This window comes from Varanus komodoensis, unplaced genomic scaffold, assembly GCF_004798865.1.
Source record: "Varanus komodoensis strain SLA01 unplaced genomic scaffold, ASM479886v1 scaffold2, whole genome shotgun sequence".
In the NCBI taxonomy this organism is placed as follows: Eukaryota; Metazoa; Chordata; class Lepidosauria; order Squamata; family Varanidae; genus Varanus; species Varanus komodoensis.
In genome coordinates, this window is record NW_025335568.1 from 30,914,075 (window position 1) to 30,928,710 (window position 14,636).

Consider the following 14,636-nt stretch of genomic DNA (forward strand, 5'->3'; position numbering starts at 1 on the left):
GGGTGGAAGAGAGAGAGAGAGAGAAAATAAAAGGAAAAAAATGGGAAGCCTGGAAATGAGATTTTGGAGTTTCAGTAGTAAGGTTATGTATTTGAAATACTTCCTATTCCGGATTCATGGAATGATGTTGGTAGATTCAACCTTGAAGTGTTTATTAATGGATAATGTATTAATAATGCAGATTGTATGTTCTGTATTGAGGATTTCTAAGCATTTAGATGAAATACCTGTTACAAAAGGTGACTAATATATTGGCTTGCATTAAGTAACCTTACCTTCTTTTTGGCACCAAATCAAAACATTCCATTTTATCCAGGTATTTTAGGTTTAATGTTTAATCATTATGTTTGTTTGCCAAACAATTTTAATAACTATTTCTGTCTTTTTATTATTATATTGTATTGCATTTTGTATAGCTATATCTCTTGGATTCCTAATCAAATCTGAAGTATTATAACATGAATACCTTTAATTTTGCAGCTTGTTGTACCTCCAAGACTAGTTTTCTCAATTCTTCCATTTCTTTTTGAAACTGTTCATTCTCCTGTTGAAGTTTTAAGCGTTCTTCACTGACTGAGCCACAGTTCTCTCTTTCAGAGTCCAGAATACTTTGCAACTTGTAGATCATTTCCCGACAATGGCCTATCTCTTCCTCATAGCTTAATAAAGTTTAAAAGAAACATACAAATACATTGAGGGCATTATTTAATCAGAATGCCCAATACTTATGATGCATAGCAGAATGGAGTTAACTGTGGAATGATCATTTTATTGGCATTTAATATGCAGGGGTTTGTAGCAGGACAAACATATAAAAGCAATTCCCATAAGCATGTTACCATATATGTACTTTTTGGAGATTTCATTTTCCATATTTATCAGTACAAACTCAAAAACTACTTTAAGACTGCAAATCCAGACACACTTCACTTGAGTAATCCCAAGGGGATCACTTCTAAGTAACCATGTATGTGGCAGCACTATACATTACATAATTAATATATATATATTGGAATAATTGTTGGGAGCTAAGGTTCTTCCTTCAAACAAATGCCAGCCACAGTCCATTTTCCTTATAAACACTCTTTATTGCTTCTAGTACAAATCACACAGACCAAATCTCTAGCGTGCACAAAGCAGTTTGTTGAACCCAAACTTGTGGTTACTTCCAAGAATTCTCCTTATGAATGCACATGAGCCCCGAACCCACAGAAGAGACCTTCTGAAGGTAGGGCTGCCTCCTTTCTGCATGCTGCTCATCTCTTTGGGCCTTCTGCTTCTGCTGGAGCCTTACCATGGAGTTCAGTTCAGAGGGAGGGAAGTATTATGAGTGTGGAAGCTCCTCATTCCTGGCTGCCTCTCCCACTGGCTGGCTGTTCATTCCATTTCCAGAATCTGCCTGGTGTGGTGAAGCGTCTGCACTTGAGCTAATCACCTCCAGCTCCTCACCCTGTTGAGGAGGACCTTGAGCCAAATCCAGCTTCCCAATCTTACTGAGACAGTCTTCATCACTCGAATCTAAATCAGCACCTGGGGTAAGGCTGGTACCCTGTGGGAATGCTTGGCCAGCCTGCCATACTGCCTGCTCCCAACAATAAATATGAGAGACTATTGAATTTTATGGTATGCTTGTAGAAGGTATTATTTTTAGAAACTTTTTTAAAAATTCAAGCATTTCAACTCATGTCTAGTTTCTATGCTGTTACAAAAAGCCTTAAGACATTATTTAAATAACTCTACTATGGTATGATATAAAGAAGATGAATTTTGAAACTCAACACTTAGTATTCATGAAAGGAAATAATTTTTTGCAGGCTGCAGTTGAAGCAAAAGCTCCTCAAGTCAGCTGCAGGCTTAGCCTAAGGGAAGTGAATATATTACAAGAAAAGAAAGGCTTTACTAAGTTACAAGTATAAGAAGGACTCTATTCACTATGGTCACAGTGCTGCAGGGCCCCCTTCGCACTTGTACCAAAATCTGTGTAAGAATTTTGCCATTTTCCATTTAGCTGTACTGGGGGAGCAGGGGGGAAGACTTTGGTCTTTGCCATTCCTGGCCTCTTAGCTGATGCCAAGCACGATCCTGTCAGCAACCATAAAATATTTTAAGGCACATATGAAACACAATCTCATCATGAACTCATTTTCCCTCCTGCTTCCTTTCCTTACATAAAACTTACGATGATAAGATGGCTTCAATGTACATTGAAACCATAGTATATGATGATATATCTATCTATCTGAAGACATCCAGAGCCCAGATTAATAACTATCAGAAATCACCCTTCAGAAATTTATTTTAAAACTTTATCCTATCAGTACAAAATAAAAACCAGTTAGAAATGCCCACATAACTATATTTCAATGTGTACATTTCAATGAGGGGGTGGGGGGGAATGGCAATACATAACTAGCCAGACAGCCTATGGCTAGTGGGACAGCATATAAATCAAATCAAATCAAATCAATCAAAATAGCTATGAAAATCCTAACTCAAGAGACTTCACAGCAAAGTATAAGGGAATGGATCATGGGATCTGGTCCTATCGCTTCCTGGCAAATAGATGGAGAAGAAAAGGAGGCTGTGACAGATTTTATTTTCTTGGAATCCAAGATCACTGCAGATGGTGACTGCAGCCAAGAAATTAAAAGACTTGTTCCTTGAGAGGAAAGCTATGGCGAATCTAGACAGTATACTGAAACGCAGAGACATCACCCTGCCAACAAAAGTCCATATAGTCAAAACTGGTTTTTCCAGTGACAATGCATGACTGTGAAAGTTGGACCATAAGAAAGACTGAGCACTGAAGAATTGAGGCCTTTGAATTGTGGTGCTGAAGAAGACTCCTGCGAGTCCCTTGGAAAGCAAAGAGATCAAACCAGTCAATCTTAAAGCAAATCAACCCCAACAGCTCTTTAGAAGGCCAGATACTGAGGATGAAACTCAAATACTTTGGCCACCTAATGAGAAGGAAGGACTCCCTGGAGAAGACCCTGATGCTGGGAATGATTGACAGCAAAAGGATAAGGGGGATGGCAGAGGATGATGTGGCTAGATGGAGTCACTGGAGCAGTTGGTGTGGGCTTCGGTGGACTCTGGGCGACAGTGGAGGACAGGAAGGCCTGGAGAAATGTTGTCCATGGGGTTGTGATGGGTCGGGCACGACTTTGCGATGAAACAACAAATAAGTGAATGACTTAAATAAGAGATATAAAAAAGAAATCATAGCCTTGCATTTAGAATAGCTGAGCAGGGCTGCCATGGACAGAACATACTGAAGGTCTTCATTCATTAGTCACCATAAGTTGGGGACAATTTGACAGCATACTATACCATCACCACCAAATGAATGAAATCATTACCTGTTTGAAGTGCACAGAAGTTACTTACTTCATTTGCAGTTGTTTGATTTTGTTTTGTGCTGTTTGCAGGCTGAGTTGAAGATCATCTTTTGTACGTTCAGCATTCAGACATCTTTGGTATAGTTCATCTAGTTTTCTATAATCGTCTTCATTTCCTCTGCCTTCACGGTATATCTGATTAAATTACAAAAGCATCTTATTGTTTTAGTTAGAGCTCTGTAAAAATAACATTGTCACCTGTGTTATATTAGTAATCACTTTTCACACCCTAGTTTCATTCAAGAAAGTAGTATTTCCTTTGCACCATGATTATCTCCTCCCAAGGGAGTTCTGCCTACTCTACTATCTTTCAGGCATCAGATGAAGGCTATAATCTGAGATTTTGATTGTCTGTGATGTTCATTGGTCAGCCTGATCTGGCAACAGCTATCCATGTCTTGGTTACATCAAAGTTATACCACAGCAATTCTCTCTACATGGGGCAATTCCCTCTACAAAGTACTACCCTGAAGAACATCTGGAAGCTGGAACTGGTTCAAAATGCAGTAAATATTCTGCTAACTGATGCACAGTATCAGGATCAAATTATTTCAGTGCTGAAAGATCTGCACTGATTGCCAGTTGTTTCTGGTCTCCATTCAAGATGGTTCTTTAACCTTTAAACAACTCAAGGCTTGGCTATATGAAGTGCTGCCTATCTTAATACAAACCAGCTTGGTTACTGAGAATGGCAGATGAGGCCCTTTTAAAGAAACCCTCACTTACAAAGGTCTGTCTGTTCCACATGTGAGAAAAGGCTTTCTCTGCTTTAGCTACTCAGTGCTAAACATTGTGAGTAGTCTTCAGCATTTATAAAGGAAGTAAAGACACATCTTTCTAATTTAACCTTTTTAAATGTTTTAAAATGTTTTATCATGTTTGTATTTGTTTAATGTTTTTATCTGAATTTTTGTAAACTGCCTTGATTAGTCATAGAAAGGCACTACACACAGACAAATATTAATTAGTAGGTTATAATTAATAGGAGGGTTCTGTTTTTTACCATTTGTTATGGGTTGGCTGCTGGTGCTGTTTTGCTCTCCTTGTAACATGGCTTTTAGATACAATTTGCCTGAGTAGAATACAACTCAGTACACTCCGGCTGGTGGGAAGTAGTCCTAAACTCCTGTATCCATCTGTAGTATGCAGAACTAACTTCCATGCTATTCTGGAAGGTCGCTAGCCCTATGGAGCATCTTGTTAAGTGGCATAGGGAAACTCAGAGGTAGGGTGGAATTGACAAAACTTGCCTCCTTGCCTGTTCTGCCAGCAGAAAATGTTCAACTGGATCAGAAGTCTTTCACAGATGGAAACAGCCCTTCTGTCTGCAGGAGGCAAGGTCTGGATTGAAGCCAGTGTTTACTGTCTGCTGCTGCTGAATTTGTACTGTTTCACAGGCTTTATCTTCTTGTGAGCTGCCTCAAATACCAATATGTGGCAAGAAGGCAGAATAAAATTCTTTAAATAAATTGTGCAAATTGTTGAATGCCGTATCCTTCACATAATTCACCCATATTATAATTTTGTGCACACTCCAACTTAATGGTTATCTGCTTTTTCTTTTTTACTTTAGCATTCTTGTCTTTCAAATACAGACACAGTACAAGGTGAATGATAGGAAAATGCTCTTTTGCAGGAAACAGCTTTTAAACACAGAAGAATTGCTTTTCTCACACAAAGAGCTAATTGCAAGAAATATGACAAGGAATCCAAGGAATCTCACTTCATACAGTTAAGTCTCTACACATATCTTACACAGCATTGTGTGGAAATAAATGAGTAATATTCCACTCATTCCTCTCTCTATACTGTGGCCACATTTTTAATAGACTTTTCTAATTCACAGCTAAATCAATCCTGAAAATGCTTTCTGGAAGCCCCAGCAAAAGAAATGAAACCCAGTATACTACATATAGTTTAACCTATGGTAACATATTATACCCACCTTCTCATTGTTATATTGACAAAACAGCCTTTTCAATGTTTCATTGGATTTTTGGCTAATGCCTGCAATTACAGCTCATAGGACATCTTACATGTGTTATATAGGCTTGCGCACTTCAAACCTTTCCTTGATACATGGACAGAGTGGGGGTGTGAGGAGCAGGTAAACAACAGTGGGGCAAATCTAACATGCTAAGCCTGGCTATCACTGTACTTGATGTTGCCATGTCTGACTAGGCCTTGTGATCTATGCAGAATATTTCTGTAAGTGCTAAACTATATGCCAGTTGCCTCTAGAGATAATATTTATTTATCTATAGTATTGTTATACTGTTTTTTGAGGCAAAGCCTCTTCAAGGCAGGCATGTGCACCAGCTGAAACTTTTTTAAAAACAGCTGAAGACACCATTATTAGTAATCTAGTCTGGATAAAACCAGAATATGGATGACCATAGGTAGGTCTGCCTCCTCCAGAAAGGAACACACTTAATAAACAGATGAAACAAAAAAATAAATTCTTCTGGCAAGAAATGCCTCCTGTACTTTCCAGGTGTTCCATATGACTTCTTAGTAGTTTTATGTAGATTTTAAAAAAACATGGAGAACAAATAAAATCAAAATATCCAAAGGCCAATAGCCAGAGGGTGAGAATTGACCCCACAACAGCACCACCTCCAGAAAGGACCAAGGACACATTAACACCATGTCCCCAAGTCCAACATGAGCTAGGAGACCCAGGATACAAAGTTTAATGGTATTGAAGGCTGCTGTGAGGTGCAAGTTAACTAACTGGGGTATTTCCCCCTTCCATTTCCTGTTGTAAATCATCCACCACAGAGAACCAATGGTACTTCTAACTTAAAACCAGCCAAGAAGTCATATTGGAATGGATCTGAATAATCGGTATTATCAAACATTTTCTAGTATATTATCTAAGAATGGCCATTAGATGCTGGATGAGAACCATGAGATGCTGAATTAAGGTTTCCATTTTTTTTACAAGTGTTTAGCTACTTGCTATTTAAGTGCAATGGAAATTGCACCTTTTCTCAATGATGCGTTAACCACCTTTGAGGTCCAGATGCTAAGCCCGGTCCTGGCAGCTTTTCATATCCAGGAAAGGCAAGAATCCAAAGAGCAGGTGGTGGTCTCAAACCGCCAAGTAATTTGTCCACATCATCAGATGGCACAAACTGAAATCTATCCAAAATAATACGATTAAATGGAACCCTGGCCACATCCATCTCTGACACTCCCAAACAATGGCATCCGTGAAGGGGCAAATGTCAGCACTTTCATCTGAAAAATGTAATGCAAACAAAATGTATTGTAATGAACAACTAGGCATTCTATTACAACAGTATCTCTGTATCTCAGAGTTGTTTGTATAATTTGCCTATGTTTATTCTACAGAAAATGTCAATTATTATGTTTTTCTTAGGATATAATCCCATGAAAATTATCCTGGATATAGCCGTGAAGTTAAGCAGAATGATTTATACAAACGGCACAACAGGAAGTAAGTTTTACCTTCTCTAATTCTTCTTCCACAGCTCGCCTTTCTCTGACAGCCCGCTCAATTTGGCTCTGTTTCTCACCACATTCCTACCAAAGAAACAAAGGGTAGGCATTCAAAAATTCAGTAAGTCTCATACTGCTGTAACTGTACTTGGCAAACAATGTCAGGGGAGAAGCATCAAGCACCTGGCACCAATATATGCACTGTCTTTAGCATATGACATAAGCACAAATTCTGCCTACATTAAGATTTCTTTATCCTTTAGTGCCCTGTCTTTTTTCTGCAATTCACTGCTTGCAAGACAGAAGTAAAGTTCAGAACCATCATTACAGTGTAGCAATTTGATACCTTGACTTTCCTTTCTGAATAACAACAGGATAACTGTAAGTTATATAAAATTTATTGTAAAAAGCCTACTGATTGGAGGAAGGTGGCCATGAGGTGAAGGGTCTTCCTGGCAGTGGCACCCCAGTTATGGAATCAGCTCCCCAGGTGTGCCTACCACTGACCCTTTAGATATTTGGGCACCAGGTAAAAACTTTTTATTTGCCCATTACTTAAATTGCTGAATAGAAGGCTCTGATTTTACACTGGTTTTATTATATGATGATTGGTGTGCTGTGGATCATTGCTATTATTATTTAGGTTCATTGTGGTTTATTATATTTGAATTTTTATGATTATTATGTAAATGCTTCAGTCTTATGCTTTATGTTGTTTTAGTTGCTGTGTAACATTCTGAGAGGGTCTACTAAAGAACAGTATATAAAAACTCTAAATAAATCAACAATGAGACTGCTTTCACTAATTTTTGCATTATGTAAGCTGAATGAACAAATTGCACTGATTATTGTGTATGTGAGACTATAAAATATTTGTCAGTTGCTCTTCCTTATTAACAAGGGATGCCATCCTATGACAAAAGGCATTCTTAAATGGTACCTGTACAAATACCCTGAGATGCCGCTGGTACTCAAGGTACTGCACCTTGTCTAGTTCTTTGTTTTTGTCAATGCTTACCATCTCATTTCTCTATACCAACTGACCTTTCTTTCAGTCTAGCCTGGTCTAAAACTCAATGTTGCTCAAATAGGTATAACTCAAATACATAACTCAAACACTGGAACTGGATATATGCAAATAAAGCATGTTATACAGTTACACAAATAAAAATGTGGAATTGAGGTTTCCATGCGAGAGAAAATACATTATATAGACATTCTAAATTCTGACTTACATGCAGGAAAGAAGCAATATAAAAATTCAATATTTAAATAAATAATTTCAAATAGGAACCTGCAAAGCTGGAAGGAGGTAAAAGTAGTATTTGCCCCTGCCCTCATTTCTTCACCTCTTCTTGTCTCTTCAGTGATTTTGTCCCTTTACTAACCAACTCTTCCAGGGGTGCCAAAATCACTATCTCCTTGTTCCTGCCCTCCACCCCCCAGGCATAGGCTGAAACTCCAGTAAGCACACAGACCAGAACTTCTGTTATTTCCTAGGTTACTTCTGAGTCTGTGCGTATAAAGGATCCCACAATGGGCTAACTTCTTTTGCTACCCAAGAAAGCAGTGCCCATGCAATAAAATATTTTTCAGTCTATTGGTTCTAAAATAGAATACTAGAGTTGGAAGGGGCCTATAGTGTCACTGAGTCCCTGCTCTACTTCCACATGTAGTCATCCATCTGGCTGCAGGCTTGCTCCTTTCCAGGTTAGCATAGGTGACTGGACATGCTAACTAAATGTATAGCTTTGCAGACTAGAGAAACAGAAACAGAAAGTACTGCTGGAAAAGAAAAGATGTGGCCTTACAAATTTCTGTCATGGAGATGTAGATATTGGGGGCTAAGTTACACAGTGTCAAATAATACAATTGGGGTTGCATTCTCTTATTTTTGTGGCCTGGATATTGTCCATTTTTTTAAACTTTTGTCAGCCTTTCGCAAATGTGCAAGTGAGTAAGGCAAGTTGCTTAAAGTGTAACTGTCATTCTCTGAGTGGTCATCTGTGTATTCACATCAACAATAGGGTCCATGTAGTCGAAGAGCCCATATGTGTGATGCATAGAGACCACAAAGAACTACTGCCTGGTTAATTCCCCTGTCTGTTTCAGTTGTCAAAGGGAGCAAAGGCAGAACAAGGCAAAACTGTATACTGGCTAACTTGCACACAGTTGCCAGCTGTCATCTGTCTAGTTGTCAACAGAAAAGGTACAGTAAATGAGGAAAAAGCAGGGAAAGTAGGTTCCACCAAAAGAGTGCAGAGGCACTATCACCTATTTAGCAATGTAATCCTCCCAATTCTAATTGTGCAGTAAGAGTTTTCAGCGCTCTCCATCTTTCCTACAGTTCCCCATGTCTCCAACTACTCCAGAAAAGGGAGATGCTCCTTCTGCCACAACATACTTTGCTTCCTTTTTGGAGGTAGTGCTGTGAGTACTGTGATTCTCTGATACTTCAAATACATACACGCAGACGGATATATATGCAAATGTAATAGCTGAGAAGTAAATGATGGGGACATTTGTTCATTTTCAATAACTGTTTCAAAAAGGGGGATAGGACTTAATTTTTCACCTTTTTGGAGTGGCTGCAGACATTGGAGAATGTTGAAAAGGTAGAGGACACTGTCAATTATCACTTCAACTCTTAAAATTTTTGGCAAGGAGGTGAAATGTCCACCACCACCTTATTTTGGTGCACCTCCTTTCTCTGCTCTTTTGCCCTTTACTGGTAACTTGCCATTGACAACTAAGCATTTAGTTTCAGGAAACTGTGCACAAAGCTGTCTATGTACAGTCTCACCTCGTACTAGATAGCTGTAAATGTACACTTGGCAAAACAACAAAATGTGTTCACATTTTTCAAGAGATGAAAATAAGAGATTTCAATTGTGTATTTTTAGGATTTCTTCTAAGGAAAAAAAATGAGGAACATGTGACAGTGCTTCCAAAGTATCTTTTGGCATCAGTAGAAGGGCAGTTGCTGGTAATCTTGGGAACGTGAGTGGCATAAAGGTTTTACTCCTTTAAAAAAAAAAGCTCTGTAGCCATTCTCTACAACCCACAATAAAATTACTCTCCCAGGTATGCTTGATATAATTCACCGTGGATTGAACATCCCCTAGAACAAGACAGGGTAAGCTACCCTACAGAAACTATTCTGGGTTGGAAAGACAGAACAACCCACCATAGTTGGTTACCCAAAGCTGTGTTGTGCAAACAAAGTCATTAATGAATTTAAGAAGCCAGTCAATTTTTAGAATTACTATTTTTTCTAGAGGAAAATAAAACACTGGAATTTTTTCATGTCACATCATTAGCCTTTGAATTTATATTTCTCCAATGTATGAGAAAAAACGGGAAGATTTTAATTCATGAAACAACCCACATTTTTTCCTAGAAGTTGAAACTGAAATCAAACAGTTTCTGCAAAATACAAAAACATACCATTTGAAGTGCTGTTAGTTCTTCTGTTAATCGGGAAATCTGTATATTATACCTTTTCCTTTCATTTTCCACCTATATTTAAAAAAAATGATTACATTATTATTTAGGATGCAACAGCCAAGCAAACAAAGTATTACTAGTGCTACAATGAACAGACAGAACTGGTTTAATGATGTTGAGATATATAGCGGGATAAAAGTAACTATAATATTATGCATTTCATTTATATATTGTTGTGTGAAATAGCATGTCCTACATTTTTAAATACACTTCTGGACATACATTTCTGGAAATACTTCCTAAAATAAAATATTAAAAATAAGGTGCTATAAGACATATGGCAAGCACTTTTTGGCTCTTTCACATTTTATGAATTTAAGCACTAGATGTCACAGCTTTCTATTAGTTTTTTAAAATGCTATGAAAACAAATATATCATGCCATAAGCAACTCATTATCATTAGTGGCAAAAGTTTGTTTCAGTTTGGTTTACCCATGTATGAAAAGTCTTATTCCTAATCTGGCAAGCCATGGTTAAAGCTGCAATATAACAATACAGGATGGCAACTTAGAATGCACATTTAGGGCTCAACTCTATCACTCCTATGGCAACTTGGACGCTGACACTGGATTTAGACATGGCCGTGGCACTCTCCACTACTACCATGCTTTATGCTCTGTGTGTTATCTAGACAGATGTTTTCATATTTAGTGCCAGAGGAAGGAGAGGACAGGAGGCTGGAACACTGATTGGAATTGGTGCAAACTATGTGATTCATGCTTCTTCCTATTCTGCTCTCTGACATGTCCTTTCCCCTACTCCAAGGCTCAGGTAGAACCTCAAGGGGAACAGCTGGCATATTTCTAAGCTGGCTGTGGGAGGGGTTTGGCCTTCAGTGAATTCAAGCGCCAAACCTGTAGGATAGTATGCTTACTTCTGGACTGACTGGACAAAAATCAATGAATTAACCTAAAAAGAAAGATTTCTAAATTTTAAATTGGATTTTTATTTAAATTGGATTTTAAAAAATAAAACACTTTTTGAGGAAAATTCTACCTAAATATAGTTTTCTATTTAAGACACATCATGAGATAAAGATTAGTTTTTAATTATCTAGTATGAGGCTGGATATTTATGCAATTTTTCTGTCTAGAAGATATTACTTTACAGTTCTCAAAACTGTGAATTTACGTCTGCAGAAATCACATACCTCTTTACAGCAAAAAAATTGAAAAAGACCTTAATCCTATTATTCCTTTGCAAATCTTTGTACGCAGAATCAACCTCCTACCTCTTCAGTGGTAAATTTTTAAAATTCAATGAATAGAAGATCATCATTGGAAATAGAACAGATCTGTACAAGAAGCTAAGTGTGAGGAGGGTGGGGCAAGTAGTAAAAATGAAAGTGAACACTTTTGAGCAGAATACTCCACAGGTCTTTGGATGTTTTTGTGCATATCATATCATTCTTTCCCTGGAGGAGAAAATGTATAATGAAGGGAGGTCATAAAGAGACCCAGTCTGGGAATATTTTAATGAAGTTCCCCTACCTATGGGTAAGGCAGGCAGGCATGCAAATTATCTAGAAAATCATGATTTAAATCTAGCCTCACTAACTAGGGATTTATTATGGTTCAAAACCTAGTTCCAAGGAGAAAATGGAGCCAGTGTGATGTTCGATAGCCAATGTACGTTGTGAGTCGCCCCGAGGCTTTGTTGCAATGGGGGCGGCATAGAAATGTTTTAAATAAATAAATGTGTGATTAAGCCTGTTGGACTCAACAGAACTGGATTCTGGTCTCTGCTTGACCATGAAGCTCATTGAGTGACGTTGAGCCAATCACTGAGTCTCAGTCAGGCCTACCTCATCTGAAGATAAAATGGAGAGGAGAACCTTGTAAACTGCCTAGAGTTCCTAGCAAGAAGAAAAAAATGTGAGATATATGCAATAATAAATACATCAAGCATATTATTTTTTCTGTCATAACTAGACTTTTAGATTTAGAGATGAGCTGATGCAAACTTACAATTTTGTTCAGTATTAGATACTTAATGATGCACAATATTGCTGCATCAAAGCTTTTCTGTTTCAGATTATCCTAAGCTAAAAACCTCAAGCTAATCTTGTTAATGAGAGCAGTTAAAATATTACAGTGAAGTCAATAGCATCACTGATTCTACTGAAGCATAAAAAGGTATGACTCAGAAAATACATAATGGGTTATATATCTCACAGTAGACACACAATATGACTTCATGACAGCCATTTTGGTTTCCAGTATCAAAGCTTCATATTTGCCAGACTGACAAAGTAACTTTTCTAAGCAGGGGTAAAGCGTCTTTATTTGAAGTACACTTTTGCCACCACTTATGGTAATAAGCAGCTACCAAGAAAGAAAAAAAGGGACAAGGGGTTATATCTAATAGTGTCATTCCACTAGTACAAAGCTTCTACCACTTGCAAAAACCCTGTATTTATCAGTGCACAAGTGTAACATCTAATACTTTTATTCTGCTTGTGCAAGTTGTTGCAGAACTCATTACAACTTCATTAAATGGTGTTATCTGTACTAGTTGCAATACTAACTCTTGGTTTTTTCCAACTAGCATAATGTTGGATATACCCCGTTATTGGTCAGTTTAAACCCTATTAGAATTTACTTGTACTAAAAATGCACTTGCACAAATGTCTCAGATAAGGTATATATCTGTAACACTAAAATATAGCATATTTTTCATTTCAATTATGAAGCTTCATTCCAATTTGCAGCTTAAGTTCTTCAAACATAAAATATTTAATTTAAACATTTGTAATGGCTTTGATAGAACTGAATTTGCCTGAAATACATTGTTTAGTAGGAACAGTAGGAGTTCTTCATTCAGCAAATAATGTTATTTAAATCTAATATCAAGCATCCAGAAAGAAATATATGCCCATCAATATCAATTTCACATTTATATAAAAAAATTAGTTTTAAAGTATTCGTACTATTTATGCTATTTTTAATAGAAAAAATGTCTTATTTGGAGACTTCAACTAGTCTAAAATAGGGCTGCGCATCTGGTGTTGACTATCAGTTTGCGAGCTCATATAACACCTATTTTATATAAATTGCACTGGTTGTCAATTGAAGCCTTGGCCCAATTTAAAGTGCTTCTTTTAACTTGTAAAGCACTAAACAGCTTGAGACCTGGTTACTTGAAGAAATGCCTTTCCCCATATACACCCACCCACTGAGATCTGGGAATGAGGTCCCTCTGAAAGAACCATCCCTGAAGGAAATCAAAGGGATGGCAATTAGAAGAAGGCCTTCTTGGTGGCTTCCACCACCTTTGAAGTGGACTGCTTAGAGAGGTCTGCCAGGTGCCATCACTACTTTCATTTCAGTGCCAGGCAAAATCTGTTCTCTTTCACAGATATTTTGGGACCTGATTTTACCAACTGTTTGTCTGCATGAGCTCATTCTACTTCTAGCAGCATCCCCCTGCCTGCCGTAACTAAGAATTGCAATGTGGGTCTGTATTTTATTGTTGTTTGCCACTTAGAGAGCCCTGTCGGGTTAATCAGGGGACTATAAATACATGGTAAGTAAGTAAATAAGTAAATAAATAAGAATACAGAAGCATGGTAACTCACTTCCTTTCTAGTTCTTGAAGCAGCATCTTGAAGCAACTGAGAAACTGCTTCCTTCATATTTTCAATTTCCTCTTCTTTTTGTTTCTCAGCTACCATAGCCTAGAGTGGGAAATAAGAGGAATATGCCAGTAAAATCTTATTGTAGAGGATAAGCCAAGCCACAACTTTCAATAATATAGAAAATAGTGACTTTCTAGAAAATAAATGTGGTAGGTATACTTACTTACCTGCTCCAAACTCTGTTGTTTAAAATACATGTTTAATAAGTTTTGGATTCTTCCACATTTTTGTAAGTAGATCAGTGTAACTCCAGCTAATAATGTGCTTTGTATTTTATAAATGCAATAAAGGAGTTTCTTAAATGGTCCTAATTGCAGATGTTATTTTTGTTGCAACAACAACCCAAAACATGTATATCAAAGCATTCAAAATGGAAGAACCTCTTTCCAGAAGAAACATACACAAAAAGCATATGCCTAGCTCAGTGCTGCATCTTTCCTGGTCTTAAACAGCTTTCTTTTCATTTTGGAATTATGGAAATGTTATTTGAATCCCATTACCAACAGATCAAAATCTGAGTAATTTACTATCTTCCAAGGTAAACTGATAACCTGAGAAATTATCCAGTAGTTCAGCACAACCTTATCTTCTTGTTTTGTTGTATCCATTAAGTGCAACATTCACC

General features: G+C 37.5%; 1 protein-coding gene across 5 annotated transcripts in view; it reads right to left on the reverse strand.

Annotated features, from left to right (window-relative positions):
* Positions 1–14,636, reverse strand: part of SCLT1 (sodium channel and clathrin linker 1) — a 72,397-nt gene that overhangs the window by 24,423 nt on the left and 33,338 nt on the right. For all 5 annotated transcript variants that reach the window (XM_044429709.1, XM_044429710.1, XM_044429707.1 and 2 more), the window contains 5 exons: positions 13,952–14,050; positions 10,314–10,385; positions 6,876–6,950; positions 3,391–3,536; positions 467–659 (listed from right to left, as the gene is read on the reverse strand). In XM_044429709.1, the coding sequence (XP_044285644.1) occupies positions 467–659; positions 3,391–3,536; positions 6,876–6,950; positions 10,314–10,385; positions 13,952–14,050 (585 nt within the window). The remainder of the gene's footprint in view (positions 1–466; positions 660–3,390; positions 3,537–6,875; positions 6,951–10,313; positions 10,386–13,951; positions 14,051–14,636) is intronic.